The 18,318-nt window shown below is 36.5% G+C and overlaps 1 protein-coding gene across 1 annotated transcript in view; it reads right to left on the bottom strand.

Annotated features, from left to right (window-relative positions):
* Window positions 1-18,102, bottom strand: part of LOC129801097 (titin-like) — a 74,784-nt gene extending 56,682 nt beyond the window's left edge. The window contains exons 1-6 of the mRNA XM_055845858.1: window positions 17,088-18,102; window positions 10,199-10,757; window positions 7,481-8,000; window positions 7,268-7,414; window positions 6,645-6,945; window positions 59-6,578 (exon numbers count right to left, since the gene is read on the bottom strand). Coding sequence (XP_055701833.1) covers window positions 59-6,578; window positions 6,645-6,945; window positions 7,268-7,414; window positions 7,481-8,000; window positions 10,199-10,757; window positions 17,088-17,170 — 8,130 coding nt within the window. The 5' untranslated portion in view covers window positions 17,171-18,102. The remainder of the gene's footprint in view (window positions 1-58; window positions 6,579-6,644; window positions 6,946-7,267; window positions 7,415-7,480; window positions 8,001-10,198; window positions 10,758-17,087) is intronic.
* Window positions 18,103-18,318: the final 216 nt, after the last annotated feature.

Genomic DNA, 18,318 nt, shown 5'->3' with positions numbered 1-18,318 from the left:
AAAAAAGTAATATTTTAATAAAGATATTTTTTGCTGAGATTTTTTTTTTACTTCTTACCGTTTTATCCCTGGCCTGATCTACTTCTGTAGTTCCTGTTTGTGATCCAGGTTCTAGAATAATTTCTTGGATCTCAACATCCATTTTAGTGTCTTCTGGAGACGTTATTTTTTCCGTAACTTGTAAAGCTTCAGCCTCTACTACAATATCTTTCGGTGTGTCCTTATCTGTGTCCTGTTGCTTTGAAACCAAATGAACGTCAACTTGAGCAAATTCATCAACTTCGACGCCCACATCAAATTTAACGATTGTCTTGGAGTCGCCAATTGATGTGTCGCCTCCAATTCTTAAGGATGGGGTTCTACTTTCATCTAAAATCTCAACATCCATCGGCTCAGTAGTAGTACTTGCGGAGATATCTCCGGTAGGCTGGTCTGCAACATCGTTTTTTTTAACCGTATCTATACCATGTTGAGCATCCGATTTGATTTGTTCTATGATATCGGCAGTATTCTGATTGATGACCTTCGCATCAACCAGAGTTTCATGGATTTCATGACCAAGGGAATTGATCCTGGAAAGCAGATATTTCAAGGAATCCATCTCAACTGGAGTCAATTCACGGTCCTCTGACTTCCGCAGCAATTCCTTTGCCTGAGCCTTTAGCTTTTCGGGATCATCAGTATCATCAACAGTAATTTCTGTATGCTGAATCACCTTCGAGGGTGCTTTGTCACCTCCTAAACTAATTTCCTCTTGCTCTTTGACATTGAGGCCTTGGTCTATTTTTGCTGTTGCCAAATGTGCGTCCGATACTGAAATGGCATCTAATTTTATCACGTTTTCATTCTTCTGAACTTCTGCCAGATTCACATTGGATGCTAATGTCACGTCACTGCTCTCGTGAGCTTCAACAGCACCAAGAATCTTTTCCAATTCAATTAGTGCTCCTGATAGTTGAGCAATTGATTTCTTAGACTCATCAGACATTCTAATTCGACTTGCATCTGATATGGCTTTCTGAACTTCTTTCAAAGGTCCATCAATCTTATGGATCTGTTTAAGATCTTCTGGAAGTATCTGAGATTGTTCCTTATTAAGGAGTTTGTCTTCAGATTCATCAATTTTCCGGGCTAATTCAGAGATCTCTTCTATGGCAATTTTTTGGGATTCTTTGGCCAATTTCTCTTGAACGTCATACAAATGGGAATGAACTTTGTGAATGGGATGCAAGACTCTCTGTAAATCATTTTCTGGCATCAAGCCACTTTCAATTCCTACTAGTTCAGTTCCAAGTGCATTTAAAGAAGTCTCCATTTCAGAGATAGATTTCAATATCTTTGATGTTTCTGGATTGTCTTCCATCAAAACTCTTTGTACTCCTTCAATGGATTCTTTAAGTTGCTCGATAGGTTTGACAATTTTCTGTATGCTCTGAACGTTATTCCTTTGGATGTGGGTTAGAAGAGTTGCTTCAAAGAGGACAACACAAGTTTGTGAATCTAACATCTTATCCCTCAATTCAGTAATTTGACTTTCTTGTAGAGAACTTTTAATGTTTTCTCCCTGGAAGGATTCCATAGAACTCAAAAGTTGATTTAAAGATGGTTCTAATTCGGAAAGGCAGAGCTTTTGAGCTGTGTCTAAATTAGAAATCCTACAAATTCTTTCCACAGAATTTAGGCACTTATTGATTTTATTAGCGCAAATTACGGTTAGGATTTCCGTTAATAATCCTCTTGATTTCTGAACTTTTATTAGATCCTTTTTGACTGGGACTATTGAAGTCAAAAGTTTATCTATTGATTCCGATTCTGATAATTTCAATTCTTTTTGATTCTTCGCTATTGAAGATTTTGTCGAATATATTTCTGATTCCAGTTCTTCAATAATTTCTAATAAGCTGGAAATTTTAGCATTACTAGTTTCGCTTACCTCAATTGCTTCAGCTTTATTGTAAACAAGACTGCTGGAAATATCTTTGATCTTCAATAGAGAGCTTTCAAAATCACCAATAGAAGCGATATCTCCGACTTTGAGCAGCGATTCAGATGAGTTTAGGAGGTTTTCTAAGTGAACATGAAACTCTTGTGGTACTCTGTGTTCTTCTTTATCACTAAATATTCCTTGAAGTGATTCTAATAAAGATTTAGTTAATTCAGATGAATCTGATGTCTTCGATTCCAGAATTTGTTCAAGTCCTTTTACATCAATATTTTCAATACACGACAATAAATTTGATACATTCTTTGAGTTTTTCAGCACTTCTTTCGGTAATTTCGACGAAGTATTAATTTCTTGAATAACTCTTAGAGCTTCAGGAATTCTCTTAAGAATGGCAACATCTTCTGAACTTGGGGTTGGGAATTCTTCGAGCTTGGAGCATTCAACAACTTCATTGAATGTTCTGAAGAGCTCCTGTATAGATTCTACAGCTTTTGTAACATTATGACTTCTTGAAGAAGAAGAAATCTTCTTCAGCCCTTCAATAGATTCTTCTTCTTTCGTTTTAATCACACAATTTATCAATTCCTGTAACATCTGTTGGTTCGTTTTTGATTGAGCTTTATCAATTAAAACTGGAGGAGCTTCCTGAATGAAATGTTCTACGACACTAACACAACTTTTTAAGTCTTCAAGAGGCTTAGCGATGGGAGGAAGTTGGGGTACTTCTTGCTTCTCAGAAATAGATTCTGAAGTTTCTGCCAAGATTTCTTCCTGTACTGTTGCGATACTTTGCTCTAGTTTTTGCAGAGGAATGGTCAAATCGTGAAGATCAGAAATCACTTCAACCTGAGACTCCTTCCCAATTTCTTCATGAACCTTCTGCATTTTTATGATTGCCAAACATTTTTCAACTTCCTCAATAGGTTTGGCTAGGGCCTCCATCAAAGATGGACTTTTCTCAGAAAGGGATTGGGCTTCCTCGAGAACGCATTGTTGCCTCACGGATGCCAGATTGTGTTCAAGATCAGTCAGAAGTTGTTGAGCGTAAACTTTCCTGTCTTCTGTACTGATAGTTGGGATCTCATCTGAAATCTCGGATGAGATTCCTGGTTCCTGGACAATTGCAGCATCATCTCGAATTTCTGCCACATCTTCAGCAATTGTTTTGAGGGCAGAAATATCTTCCATTGTAGAGATATCTTCACTGGGTTCCACGACATTAGCCAGAATAGCAGCCACACAATCCCTGAGTTCTTTGATAGGTTTGGCGATAGTGAGGGAGTCCAGGGATGTAACATTCCCCGTTTGTTCAATAACAAGAGGTTCCTCTCTCAAAGTGGCAATGCAGTTTTGAAGTTCTTGCAGAGGATGCGCCACTGTCTTTAGCAGGCTCAGGTTATCCTGCGTGGACATGGATTCCACAGGCTCAACGACTTCCTGACTCGACACTGTCTTTAAGTGCTTGACAACTTCCTGCATTGGAGTGGCGAGTTTTTGAAGCGCCACGAAGTTCTCACTGGAGATACTTTGAGTAGTTTCCATCACAAGAATATCTTTGATTTCAGCAATGCACCTCTGTACATTGGCTAGAGGAGTTACGAGAGTTTCCTGGAGAGAAGACTTTTCGAAACTCTGCGCTTCTTTCGTGCTGTCCATGAGGATGTTCTCTTGAATTCCTGCAACTCTAATTTGGAGCTCTTCCAGAAGTTGGATGGTCTCTTTTCGGCTGATCTGTTTGGCTGAATCCAATGTGCCTAACTCTTGAATACTTGCTGTTGAAATTTCCTGTACGTCTCCCTGCTGAATCTTAAGTGAGGTGGACTTCTCCTTCTCTACTACTTTGACTTCATTGAGATCAATAGCTTTCTTCACAGATTTAATTGTCTTCTTCACTGATGAAAGAGCTTTAACACTCATATGATCAGGTGAGTGATTTGTAAGGATCAAGATATCTTCACACACTCTTATTTTTTCTTCTAGGAGAAGAATGGGTTCCACGAGATCTGCCAGGGATCCATTATTCGATTTCACTTCAATATGTCGCAGAGCATAATTAATTTCATCCATGGGCTTCTTGAGATTTTCGAGAATAGTCATCCTGTACTTGTCTAGTGGGGCATCTACAACACTTTCCAAAATTACAGACATACCAGCTTTAAGATCCATGAGGGTAGTTTTTGCCTTGTCCTCAAATTTACCATTTAGAGATATTATATTATTCTCAAAGTTGAGAATTGATTGTGCTAGAGATTGAATTAGTCTCTGTGCATCGACATTCTCAATTGGTGAGTCTCGTTTCAGTTCTCCAGACTCAATGTCTTGACCAATTCTGGCTAATCCAGTCTGGATTTCCTGAAGTGGTGGTACCATGGATTCTAGGATACTCACACTAACCATTCCAGCATGAGTATTTGAGGATGATTGTTGAGCTAGTATCTCTAATCCCTTCTGGAGTTCGTACATGGGCGGTGTGACGATATCCAAAATGGCAATATTGACTTTCTGCTGAAGATCTTCTGTTGTAACTCCAGCCACTGCAGTTTTTTCAATTTCCTCCATCTCTCTTCGTAGTTCTTCAATAGGTTCCGTCAGCTTCTCAAGTATACTTTCATGAACTTTGGTATACAGTTGCTCCTCATTTTCCTCCAAAGAAAGATCGTGCTCAATGCTCTCCAAAGCGAACTGAATCTTCACAACAGGCCGGCAGATCCTCTTCAGTGATTCAGCTTCTTGAGGAAGCTCTGCACTGGACACTGTTTCAAATGGAGGTACAACATCTGGTTCTTCCTGCATCCTTGCAATAGATTCCGTTATGTGCTGGGCTGCTTCGAGAGCATTGGCTTCCTGAAGCAGAGTTTGAGATTTTATGGTATCCTGTGTCATTTGGATACCTGTTCTCATATCATTGAGTAGTAAATTCATCTCATTGGCCAAAGTTTTGCTACTCAGTTGACCTACGACAGTCGTTAAATTGTCCAGTACACCAAGAAGTTGCTCTCCACTACTTTCCACAATGCAGACACTTGTTCTTTGAACCAAGGTCTTTCCTTGTTCGTCCATCTCGACACATTTCTCAATCACATTGAGTCCTTCCTGAAGACCCTTGAGCTGTGGCAGTATGATTTGGGTTAGCTGATCTAGAGTACAATCCCCGGAATACCCTTTAAGGATCTCTAGAGTATTCCGGAGGGGATTGATAATATTCTTTATTACACCGAGACTACTATCAGCAGACGCTGCAGACATCATTAGTCCAGATTGTAGCACTACTTCCTCATCAATCACCGACAGGTGTTTCTCTATGATTGTCAGAGACTTTACCAGAGGCTTCAGGAGATCAAATCTCCTTTTTGTTTCTGCAGGACTAGCTCGTACGATTTTTAAACCATCACCTTCTTCTCCAGAAATGTCCCTCAACCCTGCATCATCCCTGGACTTGGATTCTTCACTACTGGAAGTTTTGTGTTTTCTAGGCACTTTCATAGGGATTTCCTCAGTTTCATCTTCAGTTCCCTTAGCCTGAGATTTTTGTTTCTCCGAACTTCTGGCACTGGCAAAAGTCTGTCCCTCTGTCTCGGTGTTGTCTGGAGAGCTTTCACGGGATGGCTTTGAATGCGACAGACTGAAGTACTCATCACCATCTGCACCTGAATCGGACTTCCTCCTCTTTGGTTTTGTGGGTTCCAATTGAAGTTCACGCTCCATCTGCTGCATCTTCTGCTGAACGAAATCTTCTGTCATCTTGTCCCGTTGAGCCTCATCGGCTACTCTTGACCGAGAGGTTGTATGGGAAAGGGTGTCATTTATTGAGCAAATATCTTCCATATCGGCTTCTGTACGCAAGTCATCTTCGGCTGAGAAATACTCAGGACTCACATCAATCACCACAGCTTCCATAAGGAGATTTCCAGATGTTGAGGTCTCCTTCACAAAGCGCAATGGTGGTAATTCAACGACATTCTGCTCAGTTACGTGCTCTGATATCTGGTCAGCATACATCTCTACAATTTTCAGAGCTTCCTCTTCGGTCAGATCTGGAGTCTCGTAGAGAGACACAGACACTTCTTTGCCATCGAAAGAGAAAGACACGTCAGCCTTTTCATCCATCGTGATATCTGATCCTGGTGTTTCGTACATCTGGGATGTTCTTTCCTCATGAATTGTGGACAGGGAGATGTTGCGTTGCAGCTCTGGAGGATGTGGTAAAGCTGGATTCTTACTAGCATCATCGTACCCTAGTAGAGATGCTGAACTTGCTACAACACCCATACAATTCCTAGCTTCACATGTGTAGGTACCAAGACAGCAAGTACCATCTTGACCTGAGATAATTCGATGAATATCCCCAGGCTTGAGTTCCACTCCGTCCTTATACCATTTCAGCACCGGCTGGGGTACCCCAATCACTTTGCATTCGAGATTGACTGCACCCTCGTCGGTGAGGACGGCGCGGAGGCACTCAAGGAACCGGGGCTTCTTATAGTGTCGTGGTATCTGTAGCTTAAGGAAACAGGAAGTTACACTTGTTCCAAAATCATTTGTTGCAATACACTTCCATTCAGCCTGGTCTAGGAACTCAATTTGCTTGATGTCCAGATGACAAGTCCCTACTGCTTCTCGCAAGATAACATACCTGAAAAATGAGAAATTCGTATGAGACAAGTCTTTTAAATTTGAATGTAAGATTGCCAAAGTCCACCTTTCTCCAGAATCCACAGGTAGATCATCCCGGAACCATGAAAGGGTAGGCTCAGGTGTTGCAGTAACAGATACTGTAAATCGAAACTCTTCGTTGATCCTAGCTTCTTGACTCTTAAGGCCCTGAGTGAATCTTGGTGGTTGATTTTTCTGAGTGAACATCATAAGCTCTTCATCATTGAGCTGACTCTGGATATCTTCAACCGTAAGAACAGCCGTGCTGCTCATTTCACCCATACAATTGCTAGCCACGCAGCAGTAGGATCCCAAAGAATTGGCGCCAGTCAGTTGATAGACATCACCTGGAAGTATCCATATAGAAATTGCAGAGAGTGAGGTAATATTTTAATTTTTAATTGATATTTGGTCATTTTTTTTAAAAGACTTGACATCTTTCGCCGATTTCTTTTGCAGGAAATCCTTACATAACATACAAGATTTGTTTATTCATGTGGGGAGTTTTGGCACAGATTCGAGACAATTGTAAGGCTTTGAGCGCCAGAAAAATTAGATGGCATCGTGCCAGAGATTTTCGCAAAATATTACTTAATGAATTCTAACGCAAATTACAAAATGAGAAATATATGTGGGAATAGCGCTCAGAGAGAAGAGGATAATAAGTACCTGGTTTTAGTTCCTGGCCATCCTTAAACCACTTGAGTACTGGCGTTGGAAATCCCACCACTTTGCACTCAAACGACACCAATCCTTCCTCCGTAAGCATTGCCTTGAGAGTTTCCATGAAACGGGGCTTCCGATAGTTTTTGGGAACTGCAAGAGAATTTTGTTTTGAGACACTAACCAGATGTTAGTCATTATCGATCGTCTAGCACTTACTGTCCATTTCCACAGTGGCTGAGGAAATTCCCACGCATCCTTCATTGCTCGTTACAACGCATTTCCACTCGCCTTCGTCACAGCTCTCCGAAGGTTTAACTTCAATCATATAAGCTCCAAGGCCATCCTCCACCAACCGGTAGCGCTCATTGGACTCCACGCGACCCTCTTTGTTGTACCAAGTCACAGAACGAGGCCACGGAGGAACTACTACTTGGCAAGACAGGGTGAAGTGATCGCCAATGCGAATTTTCTGGCCTGAGAGCTCAGATGTGAAAATTGGCGGAGGTCCTACATGAGCTTGATCAGCTGGACGAAGAGATCCTTCCCTACTACCTTTACCAACAACGTGTACTTTAGATGATGAGTAGGAACGTCCCATGCAATTAACTGCTTCGCAAGTATACGTTCCAAGTGATGTTGGGTCATCAGGATTAGCCGTGAGGGCAAACACGTCTCCGGCTTTGATTTCCTTTGAGTCCTTAAACCACCGAAGAACTGGGGTAGGGACTCCAACAACCTGGAATTGTAGAAATTTGAGGCCCATTTTAATTAAACAATTCTTTTTTATATTTAAAAGATAAATCTGATATTTTAATTTTATAAACGTTAAGGGAGACTGGGGCAAAAAGTCACAAAACGGATATTTTATTTTTTACAAGCTACCCGAGCACCTCCAGAATTTCTAATTAGCACAGTTTTATAGGAAATTTACCGCTCTACAACTCTGTGAAAGTCATTTTCTTCTATTTTGTAGGGAAATATATTAATCGAGCCGTTTTCTAAAAGGTAATTTTGTGATCATTCTCAAAAATGCTGGGGCAAATAGTATCAGGCATAAGATATTATCATATTTTGATTCGCTTTATTACGGGATTCCGTAAATTTAAATAAAATACCTAGATTACATATTTTCATAGGAATTTTATTCTTCTACCCCTTTGTGAAACACTGTTTTCTCTACCTGAGCGAGAAAAGCGCATTTTAAGCTATTTTACAAAAAAAACACAAAAAACTGCAAATCGTTTGACCAATGCAAACAACAAGGGGCGACACATAGCATTGACGTTTCTTTTCACCGTGGGACATGAAAAATTGTTTCGGTTTTTATTACTTTTTGCTCCATAGCTTTTGTTACTTTTTACCCCAAGTGATCATTTTTAATAAAAAGATTTCTGGAGAAAAGAATTTTTTTTATAAAATTCTAAAATAGGTAGCGGATTCGTATTCAAAGAATATCCAGATAATTTGGGAAATATTCACCAGTGCATCAAATTTCATATAAGTAGCTAATAATTGATATCTTCTGCAAGCAAAATATTTCAAAAATAGGGCTAAATATTTCGATATTTTTTATTTTCTAAATTCCTTGTTCAAATTCTAACAAACTTACGACATTGAAGAAGACCTATGGAGGCTATCTATGGAAAAAATTTTAAGCCGCTATCTTATTTATCTTGGAAGATATTGAATTTTAAAATTTTCGATTTGTGACTTTTTGCCCCAGTCTCCCCTACTAATAAGTTATCACTGAATTAAAGACCTTTAATTTAACTTTAAAAAGATTAAAATTTTTCATATTAGTAAAATTCTTTAAAAGAGATAATATGTGTTTGAGAACCCAAATTAAAAACTTTCAAATTCTTAAGCTGTTGTTTGAGAAGGATTGTACGTGTATGACTCCTAACTTATAATTGCAGACACTTTAATAAAATTTATCACTTTCAGTCTTGCAGACGAAACTAATTTATATAATTTTAATGCATTTAGTCTTAAAATAATAATTTTATTTGCTACAAAGTCATCATGTTTTTTCAAATAATTTACGGTTGCACGCTAAATTTATGATGACTGTCCTCAGTCTACGCTTCATGCCAAATGATCTCACACGTTTTTTAGTCTCGTTATTGACAATTGCTTCTCTTTAGAACAAAGAAATATGGCTTATATACACCGACTTCAGACCTAAGGATTGGCTATATGGCTTAATTGCTCTAATTTATTATCAATTACAATTTTTTGGAAAAAATTTACTTAGAATTGGATTATTAAAGATAAATGACTTTAGGCCCTAAAAAAACAATAAAATTGCTCGATATTTAGGATTTTGAGACCTTCAAGAACTGCACTAAACCTCTAGTCTGCAGACCGCTTTAATCTTAAAAGACCTCACTTAACCCTTTAACGACGAGACAGTTTTCGCGACCCGAAAATCAGCAATAAAAATGAAACCGATAATACTAAATCAGTTAAAGGTTTTACATCTAACCTTAGAAAATCCAACAGAGTCTGATTCGGTGTATTTTTTTTTACTTCTATTAGCGATAGAAACAAAAATAGCCCAAAAATTGAAGTAATTTTTCTGATAATACCAATGAATGACAATTTTGATTTTAATGAAAAATATTATGTTTGAGTATTGTAGTTTCTTTTTCCAAAACGGTTTCGCATAAAAAGTATAAAAAGTAATTAAAATTATTTTTCATTATGACAATTTAAAAATTTGTAATTTTTAAGCTTAAAAATTTACTATTTAGCAAATAGCTAGAGACTTGCAAAAAATATCCTAGATTCCTTCAACCTTCTCTTTTGCAATTGCGTATACAAACATAAGAAAAAAAACTTTAGGTAGTCAGGAAAAATTATTTTCTCTATGGGACACCGGTCTTCCAATCGTCCTTAAAGGGTTAATGAGATTTTTGACTAAACTTGACCTACCTTGCATTCTAGAGATACCGTTCCTTGTTCGGTTAACACTGCACGCAATTCTTCAATGAATTCTGGTCCTTTGTAGGCTTTCGGAACCAGAACATTGAGATGGCAGAGACATGAATTTCGTCCTCCATGATTTTCTGCCATGCACATCCACTGACCACCATCATCGAGAGTTACTGGACCGATTTCGAGGCAGAAGAAGGTACCTTCGTGGACAGTTCGTATGCGATCACCTTCGCAGATTCTCCTGTCATTCCTGTACCATGTAACTTTGACGTCCGTAGAGCTGCGAATTTCTACAAGGAGGCGCGTCCTTGTGCCAACTTTCACTGAAATATCACTGAGGCGCTTTACGAACATCGGAGGATCTTCACCTGAGGATCTGTCCTCGACGACTAGTTCGATATCTTTTCGAGCTAGATCGCCGTTCTTGCTACGGGCATAGAGTGTGTAAAGTCCAGCATCTTCGCGCTGGACATGTTCAATGGCTAGTTGAATGGCATTTTTAGACTCTGTCATGCGAATTCGACCACCTTCACCCAATGCCAAGTCATCTCGTTTCCTATAAAAATCAAAGAAAATAGTACGTTCCTTTAAATGGGTGCCTAGGTGCCTATGGTTACATAACATTGTAAAAAATTATTTTATCATTTTATGGTGCATTATGCAAGTGTTCTTTTCAGAATATCCTTGATGATTGCATAAAATTTTTCATTGAGAATTTCCCCTCGAGACTGTTTTCTAATTAGTGGAGGTAGAGAGTGACTAAACAGCTGGTTAAGAAGTGCGTCTACGCGAAAGTCGCGCGCGTCGTCGCTTAGATTGTAGGTGGATTGGCCAGTTTCCAAGTGCATCGAAAACTATTTTAACACTAACAAAAGCCTTTATGTTTTCTTAAATCACTGTTTTTGTGGGTGAAATTAAAACAAAATGGACAAAGTGTGTGAATGAAAGATATTGGCTTGAAGGTTTGGAATTTTCTAATGCATTTCCAATTTAAATCATGAAATATGTGCGCGTGCTATATTATTTTTGTGTGGTTTTGAGGAATTCACACAATTTCCGCATTGTAATGTCAAAGATCCACAAACACATCTCTCATTCTGTGTTTTCTCACATCGACCCATTCTGAGGATTCATAATCTCACTAGAAGCCACTTCAGAAGACTCTAAAATAGTGCCATGGAAAATGAATCTGTGAGATGCCAAAACACATTAATAATATTGAATTAATTTCGTCGCGTTGTCGCTCGTGTGTCTGCTAGAAAAATCTACAGCCAAGAGTTTTCACCGACGCACCCAATAAAATAATTAAATTCCTGAGGCAGTCACCACTTTGAGCTGAATTTATTGATATAGAATTGTTTAAAGGTGCTTCACTCTTTGAGAGATCGTTTTTATTTGAGTTAATAGGGGTAGAACGAGGTGTTTGGTCATTAATTTTTATATTTGATATGTGTGCATTAATTTAGTATATAAAAATATAAAACTATAAGTTGAATAGGAAGAATAAAAAAACATGATCTTTAGAAATAACAATCTTGACAAAACATAAATCTTCTATAAACAATTCTTTAGAGATTTTAGGACATAAAAAAAGATAGGCATTTAACTTTTGTAAAGCATAAATTGCGTGCCATGGTTTTGAACAAATTTTCTAAGCTGAAATTTCAACATTGTGGGCGTAAATTAATTTATTTTTCTTGCAAAATAATAGAAAGTAGGGGAGACCGGGGAGGTTTGGGACACTTTTTCATGTTTTGACTTTGAGACACTAATCCAAAAAATCACGATAGTGTATTACAATTTTAAGCGGTCTATAGGATACTTATGGGTATTGACTTTATAAAAAGTACTTGATAGAACTTGGAAAACAACTGAGTTTTCTTGGAGAAGATAAATCATTTTACTTGACGCTTTGTCCCAAACGTCCCCGATGTGGGGCAGTATGGGACGCAAAAAGTGATGTTTGGGACGCGTTTTTTCTCGCATAATTTGTATTACTGGAACACGTTAATTAATTTTAAATATCAGATTAAAAATATTTTTGATAGAAATAAAAATGTTTCATCTTTTATTTACACTTAAAAATTAATATCAATTTTATTTGTACAGTAGAGTCATTTATTGTCAATCAAATATTTAAAGTATTTTCTTCTTATTTTCCATATACCTTTCTTTTCTTTTTTTTATTCTAAATATTGCAATCATGTTTATCAAATTCCTTAGGCGAGTAGATTTTCTTGCAACTCTTAGTTTTGAACCTATTGATGGATTCCTGTTTGATTTTACGACAACTGCATTGTACCTGTTTTTTCATTATTTCTCTGAATTATCTTTCGCCTTGCCTTTTCTGGAGAACTTGTTCGAGAAATTTTCGAAAAAAAAAATAGTTTTTAACTAGATTGGGCAAAGATCGAATATCCTTCGAGAAGGAATGATTGATTCCCAAGACAATGATGGTTTAATTGTCCCTGTAGTTAGAGAAATCTGCTCCACTGATAAACTTTGCACAAGAGGGAGATTTCCAGTAGAAACTGGGCATTACTCTTCATTTTGACAATAAAAAATTGCATACCACCTCCAATCTTGTGGAAAATCAATGTCCCATTCATCCCCTTTCAAGTGTCCCAAACATCCCCACGTGTAGTTTTGGTATTTAAAACCTTTATGTAAAAAACAAGAGCGTATAATCTCTGAAACTTTTATAAAAATATGTTCCCAGATTACAATGCTACCTAATGAGATAAAAAAGTTTTGATTATATATCGCTGATATAAAATACAAAGAGGAAAATTGAGACGTCAAAATATACGATTTTTATCATTTCTTTAAAAAATGTTTATGGAATTAAAACAATAAAACTGAGGATATCCATTCTTTTAGTCAAGATACATCTTAATATTGCCTACGATACAGAAATGGTTAAATCCCATTTATTTCAAAAATTAATTGAAAAAATCGCCTTGTCCCACACTACCCCTGTCCCAAACCTCCCCGGTCTCCCCTACGTCAGAATTGCATAAATAAGATCTTAAATAAAACGAACAACTGAATAATAACTTCAAGTTTATTTATTTTTTCTCCTAAATGTAAGGTTAGACTTATAAATTATCATTATTTTATTATAACTTATTCTTTGTTGTATCAAAAATCTCGAATATTACAAAAAAGAAAATAGAACAAATATAAAATATGAATTTTGAAAATAAAAAAAAAAATTGCAAAAAATAAACAGATTTCGAAACGGTTTACGGAATCTTTTTACGCGTCAATTCGTTCCTGAGATATTCGTACCTTGAAAGCTTCATTCGAAGAAATCTCTTGCTCTTATGTTAATCATTTAATTTTACTTTGTTAAGTACAAAAATAAGTGTCATTAAAAAAAGTAGTCATTACATACAAGCCATACAAGGCTTAGTAGTGCCAAAAATTACTAATTACTAAATTATTAAAAAAATGACTTTTCAAGTCCAAATACAATTAATACGCTGATTCTTTCCATTCCTAATTTTCTACAACTGCAACACAGTCTTTATGGCTCTGCACGTTCTAATAACTCTTTAAGATTGGATTCTTAAAGATTGAATAAATTAAGTTGAATTAAATTGAAATGAATTAAGAAAACGACGCTTTGCGGGATCTCTAGGACAATAAACGGAATTTTTGGATTTTGATAGAAATATTATAAAAAAGTCAAGGAGATGGATTCCCTCCAGAACCGAAAATGAAAGAAGAAAAGAGACAAAATCAGAGACTTTCTAGGATCCAGCATGCTGATAGAACTCGCGGATTGCAGCCGCTGAAATACGGTCACCAACCGGAATTGAACTAAATAAAGTGACATTCGTAGGTCCGCGGATGGAATTCGGCAGTTTTTTTTCGATTACAGGCTGAGTGTATCTTAAAAAGGCATCTTTTCATCTTATTTTTTTCTCTTCTTTTTTCCACCTTTGTTTTTTTTCTCTTTAACTCTGTGTTCTTTTGTTATTTAATTTTAATTTTCATTCTCTTTATCACAATTCTAAGAGGGACGAACCCTATTTTGTGATTAAATAAATAAATATACTATACTATACTATACTATAAAGTGACGCCCTTTAAAAATAGCGATCAATAGAGACAGGCACCTCGAACTTTACGCACTATGAGTCCTCGAATCCTGGCCGAACCCCCCTAACCAGAAGACTCGACAGGTACTCGGGATATCCAGAGATCAACATATTAAACAGGAATATAACAGCTCTCATCTTGAGTAGGGATACAAGATCACGGGTCCCGGTCAAAATCCCGAAAGCCAAAATCCCAAAAGCCAAAATCCCGAACGCCAAAATCCCGAAAGCCAATCCCGAATTCTTAAAAGTGCCATAGTTACTCCCACGATTGCACCCGCGTCTGCTGAAGGCAAAGGGAAATCTTTTGTGTCTTGGGAAATTATTCTAAATATTTTGCTTCACATAATTTCATCCCTTTCAGGATTTTGAAAATTCGGGATTTTGGCCTTTTCGGGATTTTGGTGTTCGTGATTTTGGCTTTCCGGATTTTGGCTGCCACCACAAGATCACAACCAATGAAGACGTTCCTATGAGGGGTTATTCAATTTTTTTTTCAAATTGTTACCGGGCCAAATACCAAAGGATAAAAGTTATAAACTTCCGGTTTTCGGTGACCCCTTAATAAAAAAATATAATCTGAAGACATTACGCAACCTTTTCATTTTAAATCGTAAATTTAATAATGAAAGTAAGATGACTTTTTGTTATTCTCGAAGAATATTATTTTGTTCGTTAATATCTATTTTATTCCCTTCAAAGTAATCCTTCTTTTCAGATATATCGAACTTGTGGCTTAATCTTTTCCCATCCTCGAAGTCCTTCTAATATGTGTTTTTTTGATATGGCTTCCAGTTCTTCAGGCAGTGGGGCTTTTCAGTTTTGAGAATAGAAAAATCTTTGGGGATCAATTCTAAGTAAAAACGATGACCGAGGTATAATTAAAGCCTTGTCTTTGGCCAAAATTCACGAAAAAAAAACAAGGATGTGTGAAAAATCTTTCCATACGTTTCATGCCCAAAACATCCAAAAAGAAATGCATAGCATAAACCAAATGATATACCAACAACCTCAGAAACTTCTTTAACACTGATTCGAAAATTTTCCATAAGCAATATCTTGACTGCTTTAACATTTTCATCGGTTTTTTAGATCCAAGACGAGCATCATCATTAACATGTTCTAGGCCTTCTTTATCAGAAAAGGATAATCAAGAATCAAATGTACGTAGCCTGAAAAATGTGAAAAGTCCCCTTACCTTTGGACACACCTCGTGTAATAAATTGTTTAGAAACATACACTAACGTTCAAAACATTAAATACACCCTTCGTAAGTTTAAATACACCTGATTTGGACCGGGAAAACGCTGTAATATCCAGTTCTATTGACTGAAATAGTTTCATATATAAACTTAAGAACAGTTTTAAACAAGATTTGAGAAAATACATGAGCTACAAAATTTATAATTTGAGGATCAGTCAAAAATTAGCTTTTTGAAAATAATGCAAAAGTATCCCCACATTCTAAAACTGATCTAATCTTTTAATAATCATTTAATATAAGCTAAATACTATTAGTAAATATTATTAAGAGTCAGAAAAACTGAAAATAATACCGAGGGAATATTTTTGGTACGGATTGTGGTCGGTTTCCGGTGTGATGTGTTCTGAAAGGGGTTTCTTCTTTGAATGTTGAAATTTTCAGCCCAAATTCTACTTTTTCATATATTTTTTTATTATTTTTCAAATTTCTTCTTATTATTGTTGCAATTTCATTTCTTTTACTTCATTATTTTATTTAAATAAACATGAATAAAATCATCAAATTTAGTTCTCCTCGAAGAATCCTCCTTTAACTGTGATTAGCGCCTCACAGATTCGGGCATCCTGTTGATCAATTTCTCTTAAATGTTTGAAGGAAACTCTGCCCACATATCCTGAAGTGCTTCCACCAAGATTGAGAGTTTTAATAAATTTGAAATTCTTGATATTTCCAACTCCAGCTTTAAATTTAATTCATTGAACAGCTTTGAGGTTTTTTTGTTTTAATAATCAAAAGTACAATTTAATTCTTCAAACTGAGGGTAAATTCTCCGGCATTCTGGATTTGTTGATCCAGAATGCTGTTTAGAAAATAATTATTTAATCGTGCTAAGCATTAAATTGAAATTTTGTTTCCAAAAACATTATCCGAAAAAACATTATCAGAAATTAAAGGAAGTTAAACGAATTAAATAAATCTTAGGATTGAAAATCGCATATTTCAACGTTTTCAAACGTAATTTCAGATTATTTCAATGGCCGAAACTGCCCTGCCCCAATAATTACCCTAACTTAAATATGTTGAGGAATTTGGCTACATTGCCCATGAATTGTTGTGAGAAATTGAACAAGACCAAAAATACTCCCAATGTTTGCATTTGGCGCCTAAATTAATAATCTCAGCCAATCACAGCGCAAAGTTCATTCCATTTTAAATCGCGAGCTTTTTCCTTTCGATAGCATCGCTGCGTGAAAAGAGATCACTGAATTCCTACAAACTTCATTGAATTTTACGATTTGTAATCTCGTTGATTTTAATATCATTTTATTCACTGAAATTTCCTCAGAGTACATTTTAGCTGATGCGATTCTTTTTATTTCAGTCTTTCATCGCTGATCTCAAGAAAAACACACCAGAGACAATTTTTTTCTTCTCAACGAATCATTTAGAACATTAAAGAAAACAACATAAGGAGCTTTACATCTTTCTCTCTCTAAAAATATCTGTGATTCGTTCCAGGAAATTCTTTTCCACTGAATATATATTTTTTTAATTTCTTGTTCTGTTACTTAATAACCTTTTCCTGTAGATTGATGATCCAGAAGAAATTGCTCCACTTTTTCCATTAGTTCCATCACATTTGCAACAATTACTCCCCATTTTGGTCCTTCGAGCACTACTTTTCACTCAATTCTTTCTATAGGTGATCAATGGAAGTGACATGCACTTGAAATTAAGTAAATCTTTTCACAAGAATGAAGTCTCATGGTTAGAAAGCTGAAAAATTAGCAATTTTGAACGTCACGTTTATTTTTACTTTAATGCCACTTCACAACTTTTCACCAAGTTCGAGATGAAGACACTTTTGCCACTTTTATGTAAATTTTCTAGAAGACCTTTCATCTCTTGATTTTATTCTCTATTGAGTAATCTTAAAATTGTTTCACAAATAGTGAATTTTTGCAAAGATCGCCAGAAGAGAGATTATCTAATAAATTTTTCATGAGATAATTTAAAATTAATCCTGATTTTCAGAGGTCAATCCCAATACGCACGAAAAGTTATTTATTTAATAAAACCAAAATTTATGTGCGGATACTCTATTGCAGAAAGAATTTTAAATATATATTAAGAAAATCCACCTACGAGAAAAAAGAAAATATTTGCCATTGCAAAGGATGGCAAATAAGTTAACACGACTGGCATATAAATAAACATTTTATTTTGAGAAATCGCTTTTTTCAAGTTCCTCTGTTCCGCTTTGAAAAACCTATATCTTCTCTCTTGTTCCACTGATACACTTCGGCACAGTCAATTGTGAAAATTCCTGATCGTAAATTGATCAATTGACATGGTTTTGAAGCGATCTTCGAACGATCTTCACGAAGCTTTTGACGATCTTCAAAGCTCAAAGATCTCTAACTATGGGAAATTGCACTGAAGGTGCGTGAAAAATTCAGACAAAAGATCTCCATGATAAATTTATAGGCTTCACCATCACTAGGCACAGCACGATCGAAGGTGAGAAAGAAAAAGGAAAACCCAAATCGCGATCACCAACTAGTTCAGGGCTCGATCGTGAGATTCGTACTGAGGTGCTTGAGATTTTCTGACCCCCTGAATTCAGAACATCGGATCACGACGGAAGGCAGTTCTAACCTCTTTCGCGGGATTTATTTTTAAATTCGTGGCAGGTCCGGTGAGAGATCGCGCATTGATTTTGATTTGAGAGGCGCAGATCCGTGAGAGAAAACTCATTTTCCCCAATTCCTCCTCTGCAAACTTCTCAAGTTCTCATTCTCTCTCCG

This window comes from Phlebotomus papatasi, chromosome 2 (genome assembly GCF_024763615.1).
Source record: "Phlebotomus papatasi isolate M1 chromosome 2, Ppap_2.1, whole genome shotgun sequence".
Taxonomy (NCBI): Eukaryota; Metazoa; Arthropoda; class Insecta; order Diptera; family Psychodidae; genus Phlebotomus; species Phlebotomus papatasi.
This window is presented reverse-complemented; position numbering and strand designations above follow the sequence as displayed.